Genomic DNA, 24124 nt, shown 5'->3' on the forward strand with positions numbered 1-24124 from the left:
AAAACATCCTCCCCCTCAGAAATCCTGGCAGCAACTAGAGAGGCTCTCCACAAAGGGGTCAATTGCTTTAACTTTCTTCTCTTCTTAATTAATTTTATATAAGCAGACTACTACAGAAAGTGTATTCTATTAATTTCAGTTACAACTATGAAAGTAAATTTATCTCTTTGTGAGGGCAATTTTCTGATGTGCTGTTAACAAATTCATCTGCAAATTCACCTGTAGCTTTCTAAAATGGGAAAATATGCAAGTCATCAAAAAAAGCATGAAAAGACACAGACAAGTTTTTAGGTCCACATTCCATTTACTACAAAAAATACAATGGTACGTACAAGAGCCTTATAAGCAAGCTATCTTACAAGGCTTTTGTGCATTCTACCAGGAGCTTAACATAGGTACATTCTTAAGTGTGAAAGACAGTCTTCATGCTTACCATTCACAAGGCTGGAGTGACCGAAAAGCTTGGAGAGAGGCATCCATTCCAGCAAAATCCCAAAATTTTACATCATAGTCATATCCACCAGTTATCAAACGAGCACCTGAAGGATCCAACCCCAAAGCAGAAACCTGTACAGAAAAAGAAAATATAATCGCTCAAGCTCTTTATTTTTTCTATGATTTTTTTTTTACAATTCTTCAAGTGTCACCAAGAAAAAAAAAAAAACAAAAACCCTCAGGTACAAAGATTACAGTAATTTGCACATAAGGATGCTTACCTATATGTATGTATCTTCTTTACACATATATATGAAAAGTACCAACAGTCATCACGATTTAATGCAGACACACTCAAGTACCACCAGAAAAATCTTGTCTCAAAGATATATCAGTCTACTACTGTACTGGGTTTTTTTCCAAGTTTTAGTATATACACTGTGTTATGGAGACTTTTAAAACTTAATGTAAACTGTTGAATAGTTCCCACAGAAGACATTTTAAAACATGGAATTTACCATGAGATATTCCCTTTTTCGTGCCCAGTTGAAAAAGTAACCTAGAGAAAACATTTGTCCCAATAAAAACAGCATGTAAGAATGGAATATATTCTCAAAGATGGACAATTTGCTTTGCTAAAATTTAGATTTCCTTAAATGAAATAGTATGGGCTTGTTTTGAGTCTTCTTCTTCCAGTTTCATGTAGAAAAGGTTCACTTAGTTATTCCTAATTTTATAAAAGACTCACTGCTAGTCATCTTCCCCTGACAAGGTCCATGCTGGTCCCTTTTTAAACATCACCTCCTAAGGGCACAGGAGCAGCAATTCCCAAATGTTGGAAGTCAAGCAGGCAAGGCAGAAGGCCAGCTTCGCTGAACAGGAATCTTCTCTTGGATATAAGTCAGAAGAGATAGGTGTATGCCCAGTGGAAGCAAGGTCAAGTGACATGGGAAGAATACAGAGATGCTGCTTGTTACTGTAGAGAGAAAAGTTGTGCAGCAGAAGCTCAATTGGAATTGAAGCTGCCAGAAACGTGGGGACAATAAAAACAGTTTTTTCAAACACATTAAAGGCAAAAGGCAGTGGAGTGCCCTAAGCTGGAGGACCATGACTGCAAGAATGATCAACTCCCAGCTGACCTTGAAATTGTGCAGGATCTGCTGCTTCAGCTGCAATCCTAAAAATCTATGGGGTCTGATGGGATTCTCTCCAGAATCCTTACAGAGCTGTCTGATGTCATCACAAAACCCCTCACAATGATTTTTGAACAGTCTTGGGAATTCGGAGAGGTTCCAGCTGACTGGAAGCTGGTGAACATTGTCCTGATTTTCAAGAAGGGCAAGAAGGACCCCAGAAATACAGGGTAAAATCATGGAAAATATTATTCTGGGAGGTATTGAAAAACACCTGATGGATCATACAGTCATTGGTCACAGCCAGTACAGCCTCATGAGAAGAAAGTCCTGCTTTTCAAATCTGATTTCCCTTTAAAACAAGGTAACCCACCTAGCTGATCAAGGGAAGCCAGTTGATGTAATGTTTTCAGATTTCAGTAAAGCTTTTGATACTGTTTCTCACAGGATCCTTCTGGACAAACTGTCCAGCCCACAACTGGATAAACACATCACGTGGTGGGTGAGCAATTGTCTCACAGGTCAAGCACAGAGGGTAATAGTGAATGGAGTAACACCAGACTGGTGACCTGTCACTAGCAGGGTTTCGCAGGGCTCCATCCTTGGCCCAGTTCTCCTCAGTATCTTCATTAATGACTTGTATTCAGGACTCAAATACTAAGTATGTTTGTAGATGACACAAAATTGGGAGGAGCTGCTGACTCTCTCCAGGGCAAAAAGGAATTGCAGAGACACCTCAGCAAATGGCAATGGGCAGTCACCAACTGTATGACCTTTAATAAAGGCAAGTGCTGGATTCTGCTGGGACAGGGCAACCCTGGTTGTGTGTATAGACCGGGGAATGAGAGGCTGGAGAGCAGCACTGTGGAAAGAGACCTGGGAGTGGGGTCGTGGTCAATGGCGAGTTGAACATGAGTCAGCAGTGCCTTGGCAGCCAGAAGGGCCAACCGTGTCCTGGGAGGCATCGAGCCCATCATCACCAGCTGGTCAAGGGAGGGGATTGTCCCACTCATCTCTGCACTGGAGCAGTCTCACCTCGAGTTCTCTGTGCAGTTTGGGGCACCACAACATAACAAATACATGTGCTATTAGGGAGTGTCCAAAGAGGGCAACTAGGATGGTGGACGGTCTGGAGAGAAAGCTGTATGAGGAGGGGCTGAGGTCACCTGTTCAGCCCGGGTAGAGGAGGCTGAGGGGAGACTCCTCAGCTTCCTCATGAGGGAAAGTGAAGGGGCAGACACCGATCTCTTCTCTGTGGTGACCAGTGACAGGATCTGAGGGAATGGCCTGAAGTTGCGTCAGGACAGATTTATGTTGGATATTAGAAAAACGTTCTTCACCCAGAGGGTGGTTGGGCACTGGAATAGGCTCCCCAGTGGTCACAGCACCAAGCCTGACAGAGTCCAAGAAATGTTTGGGCGATACTCTCAGGCACATGGCGTGATTCTTGGAGAGTCTTGGATAGTCCTGTGCAGGGCCAGGAGTTGGACTCAATGATCCTTGTGGGTCCCTTCCAACTCAGAATATTCTGTGATTCTGTAACACAGGTACCTCACAGTATTTCAAACATAAAATGCTCTCGTACAGCCAACAGTTTGAAAATAGTACTTTCAAGGAAACCAAGATGTGGCAGAAATGATGCTCCCATGCACGAGACATTTGACTCCTCCTTAACCTAAATGTCCTGCATTCTAATTCAGAGGCGTTCACTTGCAGAAATCTTATCTTTTACATAAAGTCTAAAACCTCATTATTCTAAAGAATGCAAAAGATGATCAAATGCCCTAATGCAGTGTCCCCAAAAATACATACAAGAGTGAGTAGGTTCAATATTTGTCTTTTTATTTCCGTAAATGAAATGTTCAAATGTGATGCTTTGTGCTATCCCTAAGAACACATTAAACTCCACATAGTGACTATGTCACCATCACATAATTGATTTTCAAATGAAATGGATGTAACCTCTTATGTGTTTCTGAAAAAAAATATTCGCCCCTTTTACAACTTCAATGGAAACTTTGAACCCCAGTCATTTCATTCATGATTTCTGACATGCAGGAAAACTGGGCATCTCCAGATTAATCACAACACTCAAGTGTTCCATTCTACAATAACTACTACATGAGGGAGTAGCTGTGATTTGAGATGTTACAGAAAGCAAAATGCTTAGAATACTTCTGATTATATATTCTTTCTCATACCCACCTATATATAAAATGTGCCAGGAGAAAAAAAATATACATATATCTCTGAAGTTTCACTGGGAATAGTAACTCCTATTATTCTGTACAAGCAAGACAACCGGGAAATTAATCAGGTTTCTGGAAAGGCTCTCCAGCTTGGGAAATCTTTTCTGAGACTTCTCAGCTGCACAGGAATAGAGTCATCATCAAATCCACATTCACTAGATTGAAGAGGTACAGATGGTATACATAAGTTTAGCTGAAATACAGTACACTGTATGAACATAATGAGACAACTGTATTTAAAAACATTAAGGTGAAACACCGAAATCAAGATACAAAGTTGCTCCCATCCTTATGAGTGTCTAGGCTCACAAGTAATTAGTTTCACTATTCTAAAACAAACAAAAAACCCCAAAAAGATAGCCCTTCCACAGAAGAGTGCTTTTTTTCAAGGATATGTTTCATCTACTGCATCCAGTCTAATCCAACTGTTCTATATATACCCCCACATGACAATTCATCTCTGTTGTAGGTGATGACAGCTCCATTCTCCTGCAGTCAAAATACCTCAGAAATCTTCCAAAAAAGAAACTTCCACTTTACAAAGCTTTTCAGTTAGAAAGAACATGAGCTTATTCTTTAAGAAGCTATGAAAAGATTTACTGCTTTAATATAGCAAAATATAATTCAAAACATTTTACCTAACGAAGTTTGTTAGGACATGTATTCAAGAAACATACTGCAGAAGCAGTTACTGTCACATGTAAAATGGGAAACTGGTTTGCACTAGTACACTACTCTGCAGATCGTAACATGGCTAGGCTTCGCGAATGAAGATTTGGGAAGGCTCTATCCACATCTGTTACAGGCACGTTGGTGACTTATGAGGCCAATACGAGACAGACATATCCGATTGCAAAAGGCACAGTAGAAACTCTTTAGATGGTGTATTCTGCAGAACACGGTTCTTTCTGCATTGTCTTTTCTCCTCGAGAGTGATCCTGCGTGTGTTCTCAAAGGAGACAGCTGCGTTATAGATGGTGTGTCTCCAGGCCTCCCGATTGGAGGCCAGAGTAGACCAGTTATGGTGATCAATACGGCCAAGGCTGAGATGTTGTTTCAGGGAGTCCTTGTATCTTTTCTTCGGGGCTCCTCTCTTGCAGCAGCCGGTGGGAAGTTCACCATAGAGCAGGATCTTAGGGAGGCGGTGGTCCTTCATCCTGGAGACGTGCCCTGCCCAGCGCAGCTGCGTTCTCATCAACATGGCCTCAATACTTGTGACTGCTGCTTGTTCTAGAACAGATGTATTGGTCACATAATCTGACCAGTGGATGTTTAAGATTGTTTGGAGGCAGCGTTGATGGAAGCGTTCTAAGAGGCACAGGTGGTGGCGGTAGATGACCCATGATTCGAAACCATACAAGAGAGTAGACAACACTATGGCTCTGCAAACACTGATCTTGGTACTTTTCTTCAAGTGTTTATTACGCCATACTCTTTTCTGGAATTTTCCAAAAGCACTGTATGCCTTTGCTAACCTGTTGTCTATCTCTCCGTCAGTCTTACTCTGTAGACCATAGTATTCATAGAAATTAGTATGCAATGAAGTTGCATGCACTGTATGTAGAAAAATCCACTCTGTTTAGCGCAATACAACACATCTTTTACAGGTCTCAAAAGTGAACACTTTTCTATTCTAATTTATATCACACTTGTTACTTCTTTCCTCTTTTCCCTCTACTTCTGTATGCCTAGCTCTATGATAAAGCAAATGGGTAAGTCTTATCACCTCTCCACACTTCAAGACAGACCACAAAGTTTGATGCCAGATTACTGAATAGACTCTTCTAAAAAAATTATATTTCTGAAAGCTTACTAAAAAAAATCATCTTTCCTGTTAAATTTAAGCTCCTAGAAAATTCCTTTTAAATGCCTGATAAATATTAAGAAATCAATTGTTAAAAATCCAAAATATAAACTAATAAATACTTGTTTTATTTTTATTTATGTTACTTCAATAATTTTATTATTTTAAATATTTATTAATATTTTTGAATGGAAAACTAGTGAGTCTGTGATCATATTAATTATATAAAATTGAATAAAGGAAACATACACATATACCTTTCTTAAGACTGTTTAAAACATCACAAAAAAGCATTTTCCTCAAATAATTGCTTTGTTTTTCTTTCCTTTCTCTTTCTTCTCCTCCCTAAAAAAAAATTCTCATGAACAACATGAGTAAGATTTCTACTAACTAGCTGACAATGCTTTCACATGAATGTAATAACAATAAAAGAGATTCTAGTATTATTTTCTCATTAAAGCCTTTATCATGGACCAAACCGAAGAGAGTAGCAGCAGCATCTTTTTTAATGACGAATGAAGAATACAGTGAAAGGACTGGGGAACAGATTGGAATTTTTTCATGGCCAATGAAAAAATTCCATTCTATAAAAACAGGTATTCTATCAATCAGCACGTAAAAGCAGTTGAATTTGTGTTAGAAGATGAGATTACTCAGAGATAAAACATATAGAGCAAAGAAATTATAGTTCCTAGTTGGAACCTATAGTGGTTCTTTAAAAGACAACGAAGGAGAAATATTGGCCATAATATTGGAGAAATAGTGCAGATAATATTGGAGAAAAGATGCAGTCAAAGACAAGGAAGAACAAGGTTTCAAGAAACTGAGAATGGTGCATAAAAGGCACTGAAAGATTCAAGAAGAATGAAGTACTCAGCTGCAAAGTCTTAGAAACTTTGACAATAACATTCTCTTTTAAATCCATGACCAAAGGAAGGTCCAGATTAGACCCAGGTCAACATTAGGAAGGTCTAGCCTAGAAGAGAAACTCTAACAATTACAGAAAGCATAATGATGAATATGAGATTACAGTTGAGTCAAATGGAGCTATATTTGGGTTATTATAAGAAACTTCAATTGCACTAAGAAAAGACATAGATTAAAATAACGAATTAAGGAAAAAATTTGGCTTTGAACTTCATCTGATAATCAGTATTTCTTATTTCATAGACTGATACTTCTAGAAAAGCACAGAGTGTTGAAAATGTGTTATCACTTACTGTCTTTGTTCCATGTTGGAGTGTAATTTCATGTGAATCTGGAATTTTCTTGACAGGGTTCTGGAAAAGAAGAAAATTCACCTCTGTGAAAATAGTGCTATCACCAAAAAAACCCACTAATGTAATAAACATGCAAAAGTAAGAAAGCTTTCCCTCACATCAGCCATAACACGAGGAGGAAAAAGTCATAAACAAGACACTGATTTCATATTTTTATTTTCATGGATATACCCCTAAAAATATGAGGAATAATATTTAAAAAAATTACACCATTGTAAGACAAAAGCAGGATTATTTTTTTTCCTCTTTAGAAAACATTAATTCACACAGAAAGAAATGCACTGAAATTAGTCAACTACTTTTGAGCAAGTTTCTACAAAGGTCATGTGAAACATTACTCTCAAAATGCTTATTTATCTGGTACCACTCAAGTTTCCTAAAATAGACACAATCTATCCTCTTGATATCTTTGTTATAATTTTCTGTTGCTAAGGTCTGATTTTCAAATAATTTTTAAGCACGCTTTATATTATAGATTATATCTCTTCCCTTACCTATCTCTGCAAATCTCCTTGCTATTTTAATGCTTCACAGGAAGACTCTCTGTGGCATCAGGTTGATTTCCTTTATTCTTGTTTTATCTTCCTTATTAGTTCTATCAGTTTTATTTCTCTGATAAAACTGAAACTTTCACTCTCTTTGGTTTAGCCACACCTACCCTTCTTCTAAACTTTACTTCTTCCCACTAACAACAGCTCTCATTCCTAAAACCATTGTATAATTTCTTTCTCTTTTCACACATACATACAGAGATATGAGTCAGCATAAGACTCACACCCTCTGTTTTCACATGTGCACACAACCCCAATAGTCACAGGTGTTTGAAGGGTACCTAGAATATTGGCATGGAAATCATATATGCACCTAAAAGGTACATACTGTATCTGTCCGGAGTGGAGTTAACTTTCTGCACAGCAGCCCCTCACAGTGCTGTGCTGTGTGTTGGGAGCCAGAAAGCTGCTGGTAACACACCAGTGTGTTGGGCACTGCTGGGCAGGCTCACACAGCATCAAGGCCGTGCCTGCAATATCCCCACTCAAGGGCCAGTACACTGGGGGAGGGCAAGATCTGGAGAGGGGACACAGCCAGGGCAGCTGAACCAAGCTAACCAAAGAGACATTCCATACCAGGGTGTCTGCTCAGCAGTGAAAGCTCAGGGGTGTGGTCGGGTGTGTGCACGCACTCATTATTACATTTGTCTTCCAGAGCAACCACTCTGCACACTGAAACCCCGCTGGGAAGGGGCAAGACCTCGCCTGCTGACGGGAAGTAGAAAATACAGTTTTTGTTTTCCTGTGTTTCCACATGCAGCCTTTGCTTTTACTTCATTAAACTGCCTTTATCTTGATCCATGAGATTTTTTCCATCTTACTCTCTTTTCCCAGCCCGCTCCTGCTGAGAAGGTAAGGGATAAAGCAGCATAGTGGGCACCTGGCATCCAGCCAAGGTCAGCCCACCTCAAGGTATCAGTAAAGGTTTACAAATAGCTACACATGAGATCCTGAAAGGTATAACCCATGTGACATTAAGTGACACTTCCATAAACCACTGTAACTCAAAATTCCCAAGTGAAACTGTGAGAATGAAAACTGAGTTTATCGTTCAAGTGACCCTATAAAGCACATGGACAAAGGTTTTCAATGCTTCATCATTCCCTGAACTATTAACTGGCATTGCTAGTCTTGGGATGAAAAAAACTGCTCAAGAGCCACTGCCCGCCTATACTTGTCATCTAAGCACATTCCACAAAAGCAGAAGTGTGAAAAGGAAACAAACAGCTTCCAAGATTCATTCTGCCCTCACCCACAACAAAAGAGGTACTATTTCTGTGAATCAAAGGCTTTCACAGAAACCATCTGTTGCTGGAAGGAGAAACAGCATTTTGATCATTCCTAATCAGCGCAAAGTTGTTTTTTCTGCATGGGAATATTATAAAGTTTTTCATTTCATATAGCTTACCACAAAGGTAGGTATTGTATGTCTGTATTGTGTCAGCACTGAATTTAATTTTCAGAGGGTATCTTAGCCACTTCAAGAGTTCTTTCAAGAATTCAAAGAAAAAAATTAATTTATTAATAAACAAAATGAGCTAGAACAAACTTACTTTAATTGCTAGCTCCTTCAGGTGACAGTAATTAAACTCCCTTTTGCATGAGAAGAGTGAACCACTTACGTAAAAACATTTTTGCTTTACAGCACACTTATGTTGAACACTATTCTGGCTACTTATCTTTACAGGAGAAGAACAGATAGGAATACATTCTGCCACCTGATAAATCAAACAGCCTGAGCCTGAAAGTCAGACATTTGGTGACTGCTAGTGGTGTAAGCTCTGCAGTGTCCAAGGGATGCTGACAGTTAAAGTAACTGTTTAGACTATTCAAAACAAAAAATTAAGATAACATCCAGGAACATATCTTGGCATAACATCTTCAAATTAGCCAAACATTTACAAAAAAAACAAGGTGGTTTATTCTATTTTAGTTAACTACGAACTTCCTTAAATAACTCAGAATGATATAAGGATCTCTAACCTGCTACAACACAATGCACACAAGATAATCAGATGCAACTATCACTTCTCCAGTTATTATATTCCCAAGGATAAAGAATGCCTAAAATCCTTTTTTTTCCACACACAAAAAAGAAAATATAGTTAATATATTCATGCTGATTTGAACATCCAGGTAGTGTGTATACAGGAATATTCCTGTAAGTCTGAAGAAAATTAATAGCTAGAGTTTGTCCAAAGTGTACCTGCCCTTCCAGGACTTGTTGCTTGGACTTCAGATGTTAAGTTTACACAAACTGATTCTATTATTTCACTACCCTTGTTCTGCAAAATTTGTACTGTAATTAAAACCAGAGGAAATAAAATCTTTACAGGATTTTTGTGGGAGCTTTTTTGTTATTGTTGTTTTCATTTTAAACCATATCAGGAAAAGACAATGTTTTAATATTTTAAATTTCTCTTTCAGCAGAAACAAAGGAAACTGTCATGGTGTTGGCAAATTTAATATTTTTACAAAAATTCTCAATTCCCTGGTTTACAAAAGATTAATACATATTAAATCTGTGAAATAGTGTATTCTAGGAGCTCAAAGTTTTTCTCAAAAATGAAAAGTCTCACCTTTAGAACAATTTCCACAAAGGGACACTGCAACTCAGCATCACATCTGCAGCATGCAGATGCATTTTATTCAGGGAATACCAGACATAGTTGACTGTTAAAACTCCTATGCCTGACAACACACTTCTATTTACTGCACCACTGTCAGTAAATATCGTGGATTTTTTTTTCACTTGTTCCTTTGGGAGCTTCCTTATCCTCAGGCAATAGTCAGAAAATATGCCACTAGACACCAGGGGCTGAAACTAGGTCAGTGTCTCCAATATCTCTTGAGAAAACTCAAAGACAAAACCAAAAAATCAAATAAACCAAAATGATTCACCGTTTCATGGCCCAACCAGAGAAAGGCAGAATGATGCATTTAAGCCTAAAAAAGGCTCTACTGCTCTGTTTGCAGAGGTCTGTATATCACCACATGGAAATTATACTGTACAGAGAAACTTGCAAGCTATAGGTAATCTTCCACACAGTGGGCCCTTAAATAGGAAGTCTTCTGGGTACTCACAGGACTACAATTTACAGATAAAGCACTCTTTTTTTTTTGTGTGTGTTTGCAATTGTCTTAAGATTCCATATAAAGGATCCTGCATTCTCTGAGGATTTCAAGGCCCTGGAAGAAAATACAACTTTCCATATCTTTGTTCTCAGTTCTCTCTCAAAACACTGGCTTCCTGGAAACTTGAAAAGACTTCTCATTTGTAACAGTAAAGCTATGGCACAACATGGAGAAAAAAATGTAAAACTACAACTGCTTAAAATAAAAGGTGAGCACTTCCACCTCTCCTGTGAAGAAAGGCTGAGAGCACTGGGGTTGTTCAGCAGAGAGAAGAGAAGGCTACATGGAAGCATTATAGCACCTTCCAGTACGAAAAAGTTGGAGGGACTTTTCACAAGGACATGTGAAGGACATGTGTACTGAAAGGGGGTAGGTTTAGGTTAGATATTAGGAAGAAATTCTTTACTATCAGATTGAGGACGCACTGGAACAGGTTGCTCAGAGAAGTTGTGGATGACCCATCCCTGGAAGTGTTCAAGGCCAGGTTGGATGGGGCTTTGAGCAACCTGGTCTAGTGGAATGTGTCCCTGCCCATGGCAGCAGGGTTGAACTAGATGACCACTAAGGTCCCTTCCAACCCAGACCAGTCAATGATTCTATGATTCTACTATACTAAAAAAACCCTTCTGCTGCAGGTTGTAAACACTCACAACCTACTGTTTTGGGTGTCTGTTTTGGTATATTCCACAGGGAAGATGCTGTCTGTTCATGGGCAGGAGCGATGAGGAGGAGGCAAGAGCTACACTTTACAGAGACTTCTCCATTTCTGGTTAAACAACAAATTTCACAGAGGCAGTCTGACACTGATAATTGCTGCCTTACTTGAAGACAAATGGAAAGGCCTGTGGTCCTAAATAGGCAGCAGGAATAGCTGGTGGAAGTGGAAGGGATACAACAGATCCTAGCAACAAATGGTGATGGAATTACCTCCATCTATTTAAAAAACTGCAGCATTTCCAACTCTTCAAAAAAGGACTTCCTGCAGTTTTAATCACCCAAATCCCAGGCCTCCTGGCAATTATGAAAAAAGAACTTTCTATTTTCATGCCTTTTGTTTAAATACCTCATGTTCATGTTTTCTTTCAAGTTTTTTTTTAAAGCCTACTTTCTTCCCATCCAAAATGACTGTACTGCAGGGAAAAGCAAATGCCACTCTGCTGTCGGGCAAGCTGGGGAGAACAGGAAAGTTTGAGATTCATCAAAAGGCTTTCCTTTTTGACACCAGCACACAGACTAACAGTGCTGCAATCTACCTTGTGATCTGATACTACCAGATTTTTATCTTTTCCATTTTCTCCAGCAAAGAGTTCAAAATAATAAGCACAATTAAAAAGGAGTAATCAAGTGTAACAGGAGGCGTTAAAAAGAGAAATGTAAGATCTCCTAATAAAAATGTTCATGCTGTAAATTATGTAAAGTACTGAAAGAAAACATTCTTAAGAGATTTTAAGGATAAAAACATGAGCAGAAAACTCATAACCAATCACAACAGAAAGGATGGGATTTCTAACACAGTACTTGCCAAAGCAGAAAGTTCAACACCACAAGTTCTTCACAGAATCACAGAATTGTAAGGGTTGGAAGGGATCTCTGAGGAGTCTCTAGTCCAACCCCCTGCCAAGGCAGAGTCACCTAGAGCAGGTGACACAGGAATGCATCCAGGCGAGTGTGGAATGTCTCCAGAGAGGGAGACTCCAGGACCTTCCTGGGCAGCCTGTAAAGTTTAGACAGATAAAATACCACAGAAAACCCCTGAATTCTGGAGGTAAACCACTATTTATTTTGACCACCACAGAAATCCAGTTCAACTACTGCAATATCTAGTTACAACAATATATTAATACAAATACCAGAAGGCTTCAAACTCATGCTTGTAGTTGCTTGCTAATACCTCTATCAAAATGTGTTTGGTTTATGGGTCCAAGTACTCTCTCTCAAACATCACCTAAAACACTGCAGTGGAAAGAAGTTTTACAAATCTATACAGTCTACAAAATTTCACAGTGAAACATTCGCACAACCTCCTGGTATTGGAACTAAGCTCAGACCCGCAAACATGCAGTTTTTTCCTTTCTACCTAATGTCCAATTCTGATGTAAAAGTGAAGAAAACTAAGAGAGTATTTTAGTGATGATGAACAGAGAGAACAGAATCTTGTTCCATTCTTCAACATTGAGTCTGAAACACTATTTGAAGAAAGATAAAAGGGTGTTGAGGGGAGTATTTCACAGATCTGGAAGAAAACATGCCTCATTCCTCTTTTCAAACTAGATAAATGTTTTAAGCTGTTAGGCACCCAGCTGAATTTTCCATGACAGCAGAGAAAGATGAAGGCAGTAATAAGAGTTCTAATTTATTTTTTCTGTTCTTTTTTAAACTTGTTTTTCAAACAAATACACACTGATGGCATGTTTGGTTCCACAATCATGCACTGATTAAAAACATATTACCTGTAAAACAGGCAGGTTTTCCAAGTCAAAATATTTCATTATTTTCCTCTGCAAATTAAACTGAAAATAAATGTGTAAGATATACACTAAGGTTGCACAAGTGTACACTCAAAAGATGGAGTATGAAAAAACACAGTGTGACAAATGTGTAAGATGCTGTTCTACAGAAATAGAAAAACATAAACATTTTTGAGTTTACAGGAGTGCATTATCCACAAACTTCCATGCAGAAGGAAGTGTACAGATTTGAAAGGACATTTCAACAACTTTTAATTTCCTCTCTTTTAGGTGTTAGATTAGACAGATGTATTCTCATTCAAACTTGCATGCTATTAAACTCAGCTTGGCCCAGATTCATATAATCTGAGTTTCTGAATGTGACATATCTAAATATGGAAAACACTTACTTCAGACTTCTAATACCGCCTTCAAAAACAAGCAGATAACTCAAGAAGAATCAGAGTACCAAAAAAAGGAATCATTTGGAGATGTCTCCTCTTCATTAATTATTCAGGAAGTGCAAGGCAACTAAATTCCTAACATTAGTGTCTTGATTATCTTGAATGAATCAGGGCCTACGCATCTGTATTATCTAAATTTCTGGTCTGAAAAAGATAAAGGAAAATATTCTGGAAAACATGCAAACACTGTTATGAATTATCTTGGCTGATATTTCCATGAAACACCCACAATATCAGTTGCTCATGGAAAAACATAGATAAATCATAACTACACGACAAATGCAAAAAACCTTCAAAATTAATAGAAATTCTGGAAGGGCCCTACAAAATGCTTTGCTTCCAGTTATACTCTAATTTGGGTAACAGTTAAACCAGCACAGAACTTATGTCTCTGGTTTTAAGTACGGTAAGATTAAGGAGATGTTATTCTTTCCTTTACTCAACTAAAAGGTACTGCTCCAATGTGCATTCAAGAACTAAGGAGGTGCTGCTAGTAGATGAGCTTCCTTTTGAATGTCTACAGAAAGTAAATTTGATTATTCAATATGGAAATGTCACTGTGGCTAGCTTCTCCCAACATCATCTAATTAACAGACTCGTGAAATTTTTTTTTTTATGATCTGAAACAGAGTGTTTTGTCAGGTTCAACCAGCAAGGGAAAAGACCTTAGATTAAATCTTTAGTCCTGCACATGACTGCCTAAAAATAATAAATTTCTAATGTTATTTTAAGTCAGATACGACATATTTTATTAGATGAGGGGTCAAATGGTAATTCAGAGACTGTGCCCTGATACAACAGGTAAAGGCAATTAATTCTCCTCTTCCTCTTCATGCCACTTGCTGGCACATCCCTTTCTGAAAAGACACCAATGGCTTACCAGTTTAGAAAAGGTATTACAAGTAGAGTCTCAGCATGTTTGCAAATATCTTTTTTAGATATAAACATCATACTTCTAAAGTACAGCAAAAAACCTGCCTGATCTGTCTCCTGGGAGACAGTTTTAGATAGATTTCAGGAGGCTACTGTTTTTCATCTAGATTCTAAAATCTCATTCAGATGGTTTCTAAATTTCTAACAAGTTCTTGATTTATGAAGTCATAGTTTATATTAATATTTATGATCTGGGAATTGTTCTCATGATATACACCAGAGAAATTCTCTCGAGCCTCTTCTAAAGCAAGTTATAGTCGTTGATAAAACTGATTTAAATCTAAAATTGCCTGGAGTCCTTCAAGTTTCCTTTGCAGTTTCTGGGAGACTGATTTACTTAAGCTGAGCACTCTGGTGATACTTCAGATATGCTACATTCTGCTCACATAACCACCTACCTATTTCACCTTTACCTTCTCAGTTTCAAATGTGTATAAATATAAACACTTCATATTTGCTGAAATGGTATGCGCAACTATATATACCACCAAAATGCACCCATGTTCAGTCAAGGTACAGTTTTACTACAGTAAAAAAAATACAAAAAATTACTACTACCTCTTATGTTAAGAATGAAAAAAATCTTCAGCATTTCCAGTCAGACATATACTTATTTAAGGTTATTCTTCAGAGTTGAATGGAGTATTTTGTTTTAATATAATGGAATACGTCCGTTCACTCTGAAACAGTTAAACAGCTCACACAACCACAGATCAGCTGACAATGAGGAGAAACAAAACAAACTCTGAAAGCTCTACTCTGGTTGGTAGGTATCCAAACAATAGCTTAATTATGAAAACAGAAAGGACAAATAATTGTGAACTTTCTGGAGCTGAAGTGCCAAATGTTTGGTTCAGATGCCAACAGGGCCTCACTTATGCATTCACATATTTTACATTCAGCTTGCTAAGAATTTTGTACCACAGATTCCACATGGGATTTCTACCACAGGGAATATGCCCTAAAAGACACCCATGAAAGAATTCAAAACTAAAACAAAGGATGCACAACCAGACTGAACTTCACATTCATTAACACATAATACTTTTCAGCCTGCTAGCCAGTTCACATAAGTATTTACATTAAACTTACTCTAAAACATGTTTTATCTAAACTACACAGATGCTTTATCATTATCACCATTTGGCAAACTTTGGAGAAAAAAAAGCATGAAGTTCTTTCACCTGACTCACCAAGAGAAACCATGAACACTTAGATGTTTTTCACTGCTTGAAATGGCTTTACTGTTCACTAGATTTAACTTCTGTCTTAAAATAAAAGTATTTATGAAGTATCTTATAATTTAGAAACTACATATGCACAAACTTAAACTTTTTTTTCAAAAAAATATTCCTCCCCTCTATATATTTAAAAAGTCAGTGATATTATTAAGCCTTTCTAATTCATGCAGCAAAAAACAACTTTAGTTACACACACTTCTATGGAAGTATATTTAAATTATATATGCAGTAGAATAAGTATTAAAGTTTCTTTTGCAAGCTTCATAAGCAATGGAATTAAGTCCATCAGCAGTACACTCGAGATTTTAATTCTGGACTCATCAAAACTTAAAAAGCCAATGTAATCAACAGATGTTCAATATTTGGCACTGCCGTCTAAAACAGACATGGAGATTACTACAACTGAAATAAAATGCACTTTTTCTCTTGTCATAAAAGAGCCTGATGCTCATTAAAAGACTTCTGATGAACATGTTAGCATAGAATTTCATAAGCATGAACATGATACAAAGAAGAACCTCCATAGCAGTGTAATAGCAACCTCATTAGTGAGCCACCTCTTTTAAATTATACATGCTTTAGTGACCAAAATTAAAACAATACACCATCGGTGTTGACCAATCCTTGACCTTTGACAATTTATTTCATACCTCAGTTTCTTCATCTGAAAAAATGTGAGTAAATAATATCTTAAGGAATCTGCTATAACGCTTTATTCAGCAATGTTGGTGAAATTCTTCAAATTCCTCAGGGATCCTGTTCTTAACAAACACACTACAGTCAGCAAATCTAAATAATCACAGCTCTAGGAAAAGAGATGTCCAAAGACTGTACTTTTCAACAGTTCTTCAACTGTTATTGTAAAACGTGTTCACTCAACTGTTTACTGCAGGATCTTGAGAGGCACAAATTTACATATGCATACCATCCCACTCAGTGACAATGACTGCAGCTGTTTACAAACTTACTGAATAATTAGGATAAGGAATTAAAAGTAAGTGTGTAAGCTCAAGCTACTCATGCAAAGAAGATCTGCAACTGCAGGGTGAAGGTAGGGGGGTGAGGGTTAAAAATTACAGCATGTCTAAGTTACTGCAGGAAGGAAGAACAATTTCCTATGTAGCTTCCACAGCTGGTTCCAATTCTATTACTGTTTCGATTACTAATTCTCCCACGTCACCCATAAATTACCTTCAAAACATTAACATTTAATCTCTCTTATAGAGCACAATTTTATGTAATGTGGCATGAGACTAAATTGCTAAGTGACTTTAACTATGCATCTGGAAAGAGGAAAAGATACATTTACATTGTATGCACTTAAGGTCCATGCTTGGAAGAAACACACCTTTCTCCATGCTTCACTCAGGTATATTCCTTTACCTAAAGCTTATGTCAGAGGAAGATAGTGCATTATGGCCAGATGATGTATCTCAGATTGCTAAAATTGTTGTGATGCCTAATAACACTGCAAATAATTTTCAAAATGTTCAAGGCAAATACTAAGCACTAGGTTAAAACTGTAACCAGTGTGAATATCCTGGTTTTATTTGTAATCATAAATCAAATCAATTTAAATGTTCATAAAAATTATGAAACATGCTTGTCTTCTATGTATTTATATGGTATGCCTTACTACAGTACCTAGATATGTCAAGACCCCTCCAGTATACTGTGTCAAAAATACTGATTTCCATACATGTAATGTAGTCTGAAAATTCCAAATGATTACAATTAAACCTGACAGGACACACAACTAGACAGAGAGCCATTGATTTCTACAAAGCAATCAAACTGTAATTATTCAGTATTGCTCAGTTCTGGGTTACACAGGAAAAGAACAAAGACCACAACACATCTTCCAGTGGGATGATGCCCAAGCCAAATCCAACACTTATTATAGTCATTCCTCAAGGAGCCTGAGAATAAGAGCATACAGAAGCAATGTTTTCACTTTTTAACCCAGACTAAGATAAAGATCCATTGTCTTGACAACAGACAATATTCTGTTGGAAAAAGAATGCAAAAATTCAAGAACATCACACCTTACTGAAATGCCTCATTTCACAGACTTTTACCGACATTATGCTAAGACCTCACCAATTTTAATTCCCGCATAACATTTGGAAAATATAGATTAGATACAACCTATGACATCTTTTCTTATTCAATAAGCTTCTTGATCTTCACAAGGAGCTGCTGCAGATACTCTATACTATACAAAGATTATTTGAGTTGCAAGAAGCATCTTCCTTTTACAATCTAAGTTTGGATTATATGATTCAAATGAAGTCACTATTAATCATGTACTTAATAAACTTATTAATCCATCTCAACTAAGTTAATAACAACATGGATCTTCAACTTGGTCATGGTAGACAGTTAACAATATAACTTTAGCTCATACCAATCTAGTACAAGGATGAAAATTTCAGATATTCAGATGAAACTCTACAACTACTTTCTTTGCAGGAGTCCGGAAAGAAAAGCACAGCCCACAGACATAAAGAACTACAGATTTCAGACTACATATCTGCTATGAAATTTTTAGCATGACAATTGCTTGTGTGCTTGTATGTCTTAAATGGGATAAAATGTCCCATCTTGCACGTGTGCTACAACGACACAAGAATAAGTATGGTAGATTCGTGCATTCATTTGAGCCACTCAGATTTCACCAAGACAGAAACCATTATTAATGCCTATTAGTTACACAGAATCATCCAATAGTTTGAGTTGGAAGGAATCTGTAATTGTCAACCAGTCCAATCCCCCTTCAATGAGCAGGGATATCTTCAACCAGATCAGGTTGCTCAGAGCCCCATCCAACTGCCCTTGAATTTCATTTCCAGGGATGGGGCATCTACCATCTCTCTGGCTAACCTGTTCCAGGGTTTTACCACCCTCCATGTAAAAAAACTCCTTATAGCTACTCCAAATCAGCCCTAATTCAGCTCAAAGCCATTACCCCTTGTTCTATAAGCACAGACCCTGCTAAAAGGTTTGCCTCCATCTTTCTTATGGGGCTTCTTACATACTGGAAGGCTGCAATAAGGTCTCCCCCGAGCCTTCTCTTATCCAGACCCCAACACTCTCAGCCTTTCCTGTGCTTGGGACCCCAGATGCAGTGCTCCATGTGGGGTCTCACTAGAGTGGAGCAGAGGGGTAGAATCCCCTTTCTTGACCTGCTGCTCATACTGCTTTGGATTCAGCCCAGGACCCAGTTGGTTTTCTCGGCTGCAAGCATTTATTGCTGGGTCGTGTCCAGCTTTTCATTCACAAAAAACCCCAAAACCCTTCTTAGCAGAGGGGAGGGCTCTTCACTTCTCCATGCCTTCATCCCCTAGGGATGTAAAACCAAACAAAAAAACCACAATAGGAAAAAAAATCAGCTTTGCGTATAAGGCTCATGTTACAAGCGCAATCTTGCTATTGTTGAGAAAACAGACCCGTGGTATTCCATACCTCCTGGCTGACTGATTGGTAGAGTTCCTAGGGAATGCATGATTCCATAACTACTGTTTCCATTAAAAAAGCAAGCTAAAAAAAATCCTCCAGCAGTTCTTCCCCTGTAATAAGCAAGTCCAAGTACTGCTCTATCAAAAGAGAAACAAAAGTACAAAATAAGCCAAAAATGTGCATGAGAGAAGCAGAGAGCTTATAAACACTTACTGGCTTTCCACAGGAAAGGATGAAGTGGTGGGAAGGAACATATGACCCATAAAATAATTGGAATTAAATGCAGTCCGAGATTTTTTGCTCAGATTTGTTCAAATTCCTTGCTATGGACATTTTCCAGACAACTAATATGGAAGCCAAAACAAGGATTCCCAATTTTGCATAGTTTGCTGCGCTTGGGCAGAATTTAACTCCTGTTTCTGGAATTCATTCTGTAAGCCTGAATTCTTCACATTAACCTCATGTTTGACACGCCCCTTGAACGTGTGATCCATGAAATGACATGGTTTATTTCTGAAACTAATGCTATCTCACATAACACCTACTGCTGTCCTACACTTGACTGTTTCCCAGGCCTCTTAAGAATTTACCTCTTGGAAGCCACACAAAATGGACAGTAGATAGGCTTACAAAACAGATTGTTTTGCCTAGAGTTTTTCAATGCCATTATTCTGTTTACAGAAAAAAATGCAAAGTGCAAGATACAGATCACTTGAAAGCACTTTTCTTTACACGTTTTTAAGGTTTACCTGGCCTTCATTTCTGAATCCTCATTTCATATGGTTATCCCAAGTAATATCCAGTCTGAGAGAGCAAGAATGGACTTCTGGGTAGAGAATGATGGCAACCCCTTGTCTTCAGGTTCCTCTCATGAGATCCTGATAAACCACTATAGACAGGAAGAAACTCCCTTCCTAAACCAATTAGTTCAGAAATGACTGTGTAGGGCAATCTATTAAAATGGGAAAACCTTTAAAATGGGAAAACTCTGACACTTGGTAAGTTGTTGTTCCTACCTGTGAACCACTTACCCTTGGAATTTCAGTGTAATACAGAATTAAGAGAAAACAAAAGAATCCTGCTTTTGAAACACAATCATCAGTTTGACGCAGATATGTACAAAAATTACTAAAACCCATTACAAGTTATTCATGCATTCTGAAATCCTCACAGTCACTATGATACCAAACAATTCCAGTAGCATAGACCATCGGTAAGGGAACAAGCTAGAAAGAGTGAGCAAATGCATATAAATAGATTTTTGCAGCTGGTTGGGGGTATCAAGGGCTTAGAAGTACCTATTAATACTGACAGGGACAGGGCAAATACAAATTACATATCAAAATTTTGTACAATAAAGGGAGTGGGAGAGTACTGGCTAGAACACTGGAATTTTTCATAAGGTTATGTATTTGTTCCAAGATGATAATTACTGTTCAAGTGTTTACAAACTTGCACTTAAAGAACTCAAATAACCCATAAGCTATAATGTGAACTGCATGCAATTTAACCTATCCACCCCAAAGGATGAAAGACCTGAGATGACCTTCTCAGAACTTGTAACTACAACAGGGTATGGTATGTTAAGCCTAACGTTTACACAGTAAGTCCTCAAGGTAAAAGTGCCAGGCTGAGAGATTATTGTCAGTGTGCCTCAGAGATTCTCCTGCACGCCTTTTCAGCAAGAATAATGGCACTGAGTGAAGTCAGGAACTGTATTGCCAGGGACTGCCATGCTGTGTTTTCAAAAACCCTACAAAATCTAAAGCTGTGTTGTTGTCTTTGACGAAAGATTAGTTATTACAGATTAAAGATATTAAACATTACTTATTCCAAATACAAATATTTTGCACATGTGTTCAGAGTCTCGTATCAATTCCTGACCTGCAAGACATATCTCCTAATACAGAAAGCCTAAACCCACCAACAATCTCTCTTTAAGATGATCTGTGTCTCAATCACTCCTGATTTCACTTTCTTTATCTACAAAAACTTCAACATCTACAAACAGCTTTGAACCAAACCCAGTTTCTCCTGCTCAATTTAATTCTGAAAACAAGCCAATTACATTAGTGGTTATGTAACAGTAAGAAAAAACATAGCATGGAGATATTTTCTCACCTATATAACTTAGGTTTAAAATGCTCCAAAAAATATTATATCACTAACTAATATTCCAAAAAGGTGAACAAAAAGGAAGTGCCAAGGCTGACCCCAGAAAAAAAAAAATCTTCTTACTATATTGGAAAGCAAGGAGGTTTGATAAATCCATAACCATCAGAAGGAAACCTGAATCTCTGCCATCCCACATTTTCAGTATCTTTTTCTCTCCATACTTCTCAGTATGGAAATTTTCTATAATTAAGAGTATTACTTAGAGTAACATTAACTCTTCTTCAGACACCCGTCCCACACAAGATGCAGCCAGATGCAAAATTTCGCCAGAGAAGTTGGGTAATTTCTATGACATTCTCCCACCCACTCAAACTTGGTTGCAGAGTCCATCATGAGGCTACTCCCTAAAAGTATCAGACAGAGGTGCAGCTTCCATTAGGTCCTACACTACGAGACAATTCTCAAGAGGTAAACTAATGTAAATTGTATTAAATTACAGAGTTAAACTACAGCTGACAACTATTAATTTTTTTACAGGATAGGACTAGTTTTCATACTATCATGTGATTTGAGCAGATGCTCATTTAAAACAGCATTTAAAATAGCATAGTTATAACTAATTTAGATTTAGTGACATTCATTTTACTCAGGGGAGTTAATATTTTTGCTGAAAATGCATTGAATTATTTTACTACTGGTCATTCTGCATTGAAACACTGATTGCAGTTTCTCATTTGGACTACACCACTTTGAGAAATCACAGAAAACTACCATCAGGCCTTCTCATAAATTCACTGTCTATTCAATATCTCATAATTGCCTTCCATAAGAAAAATATTTTATGGACAGCAACTGGACTAAGCCTAGCACTATTTACACCATTAATTTAGAAATTATTGAAGGGAACTGCCTTGTCAAATGCAGTTGTCAAATGCAGAAACTTCCTTTATTACTCTATTATTTACAGGCTTGCACAGTCACAATGCAAATATAAACATCTGTTATTTTCAAAATCTATTTTTGAAAGATTCCTTTAGAGAAATGAGAAAAATATAACAGAGTCACCACAGATATGGATACAAGCAAGAAGGGGACAGAAGGATCAACAGAATGCCTGACCCCTACAAGGCACCTTAGGAAGAACTAGCAATTATGACAGAGTACAGGTCTGTCACGGACTAAAAAAACAAAACAAAAGCCCCAAAACAACTGGCTGTCCTCACCAATGCTAGATAAGGTAGCATTTAATCACAGAACAGAGGAACAACTCTGAAGGACTTTGCAAAATGAAATGTAATAACTGCCAAGTTAAAATAAACGAAGTTATTATAATTCCGTTGACAGAAAAGAAATCTATGACAGAATTTTTAAACTATTTTCTATCGAAATATACTGTGAGGTTTGCTCTGTTATTTCTAGAATTTAGTTTTGGATGATACACTTTTAATCAGTCAAAAATTATCACAGTCTGATATGTGACTCAACATTTTACTTTGTATGCCTGCACATCCATGAATGTCATCCAAACAAGACAGTATTTTTAAATGTGAGGAAAAGTAAATGTATAAAAAATACATGAGTGATATAAAAAGAGCAACTAGCACATGGGAGAATTTTAATATTTTCCACAGGAAAAATTAACGGAGATAAAAGAATTTCTTTTAGATGGTCTTGAAGCACCTAAAATGGCACAGAATGCTCATAAAGACCAAGGCTTAACACTGAAAACCAAGAAGGGGTTGTCTTCAGAATGATTCAGCACTCTGTATCACAGTGATCTTATAAAACAAGTATGTGCAGTTTGTAGACACTGAGGATGATTAAGCTAGTTATTTTTTCTTCTGAATTTCTATTTCTGACATTTTGGTACCCAGTAGAAAAGGTAATGAATGTACCTAAGAAGGAATATCACTGAGAAATATCTTTATTCTTATACTTAAGACAAGAGCAGTTTCTTCATTACATTAGCTTTGCAAGAGACATACACTGACTATTTGTACTGAAAAAAGTTACAAATCTGATGGCACTGAAAGCCAGCTGATGCCCCCAGATGTGATTATAGCCTGATATGTAAGTTTGCTTTCTTTGCAGAGAACAGCACATTCCAAGACACCCTAAGTAACAGGTTGGTTAGAAAAAGGTAGATAAACACCTATAAATCCATATGATGCATGAAACTTGCAAGATTATTGACCTGAGAAACAGTAATTATTCTATGAGCTATGACTCTTCTCAATCCATATTTCAAGCAAAGCATAGCAAGCTCTTAACAGATATATGTTACATTACCTCTTAATCGAAATGTTGAAAGATTCTAGTTTCAAAGTTGTGCACTAAAATTCAAAACAGTTGAAGAATTTTTTCAAGTGCCATAATTGTTGCCATTCAGATGCAGTTCAAAAGTTTAAGAATTAATCACTGTTTTCCCCTTCTGCTCAGAATATTCCCAATATGAAGAATGAGAGTTTACCTCTTCCAAGAAATCACAAATTATTCTTTAAAACCAATGCTGATATGCCTTTTCAACTGAACTATCTGCATCAGCCACCACATTTCTGCATAATTTATTTTTTGAATAAAATCTTATCTTCTACTCCTAATTCCTAAAAAACTAGTAATAGCAGTTCAATCCTATCAACACAGCATTTTTACAAAATTTGCTTTGTGCCTGCAATATGTGTAGCACAACCACAACATTTGCAAACAACATTTACTCAACATGCATTAAATATAAAGGCAGGCTTCAAAATAGGCTCAGAGATGTAGGTTCAATAACATGCAGAGAATACATCACCTGTTCTTGGTAGCTGTCTTCTGGACACAATGACTAACAGCAAAATAAGGACACAATTTGTATGCATTCTGAGAAAACTGAAGT

The 24124-nt window shown here is 37.4% G+C and overlaps 1 protein-coding gene across 1 annotated transcript in view; it reads right to left on the reverse strand.

Moving 5' to 3' along the window:
* WDR70 (WD repeat domain 70) overlaps positions 1-24124 on the reverse strand; it is a 133392-nt gene that overhangs the window by 93726 nt on the left and 15542 nt on the right. Inside the window, exons 6-7 of the mRNA XM_064642608.1 lie at positions 6842-6901; positions 434-567 (exon numbers count right to left, since the gene is read on the reverse strand). Of these exons, the coding sequence (XP_064498678.1) occupies positions 434-567; positions 6842-6901 (194 nt within the window). The remainder of the gene's footprint in view (positions 1-433; positions 568-6841; positions 6902-24124) is intronic.

The sequence above is a fragment of the Pseudopipra pipra genome, chromosome Z (genome assembly GCF_036250125.1).
Source record: "Pseudopipra pipra isolate bDixPip1 chromosome Z, bDixPip1.hap1, whole genome shotgun sequence".
In the NCBI taxonomy this organism is placed as follows: Eukaryota; Metazoa; Chordata; class Aves; order Passeriformes; family Pipridae; genus Pseudopipra; species Pseudopipra pipra.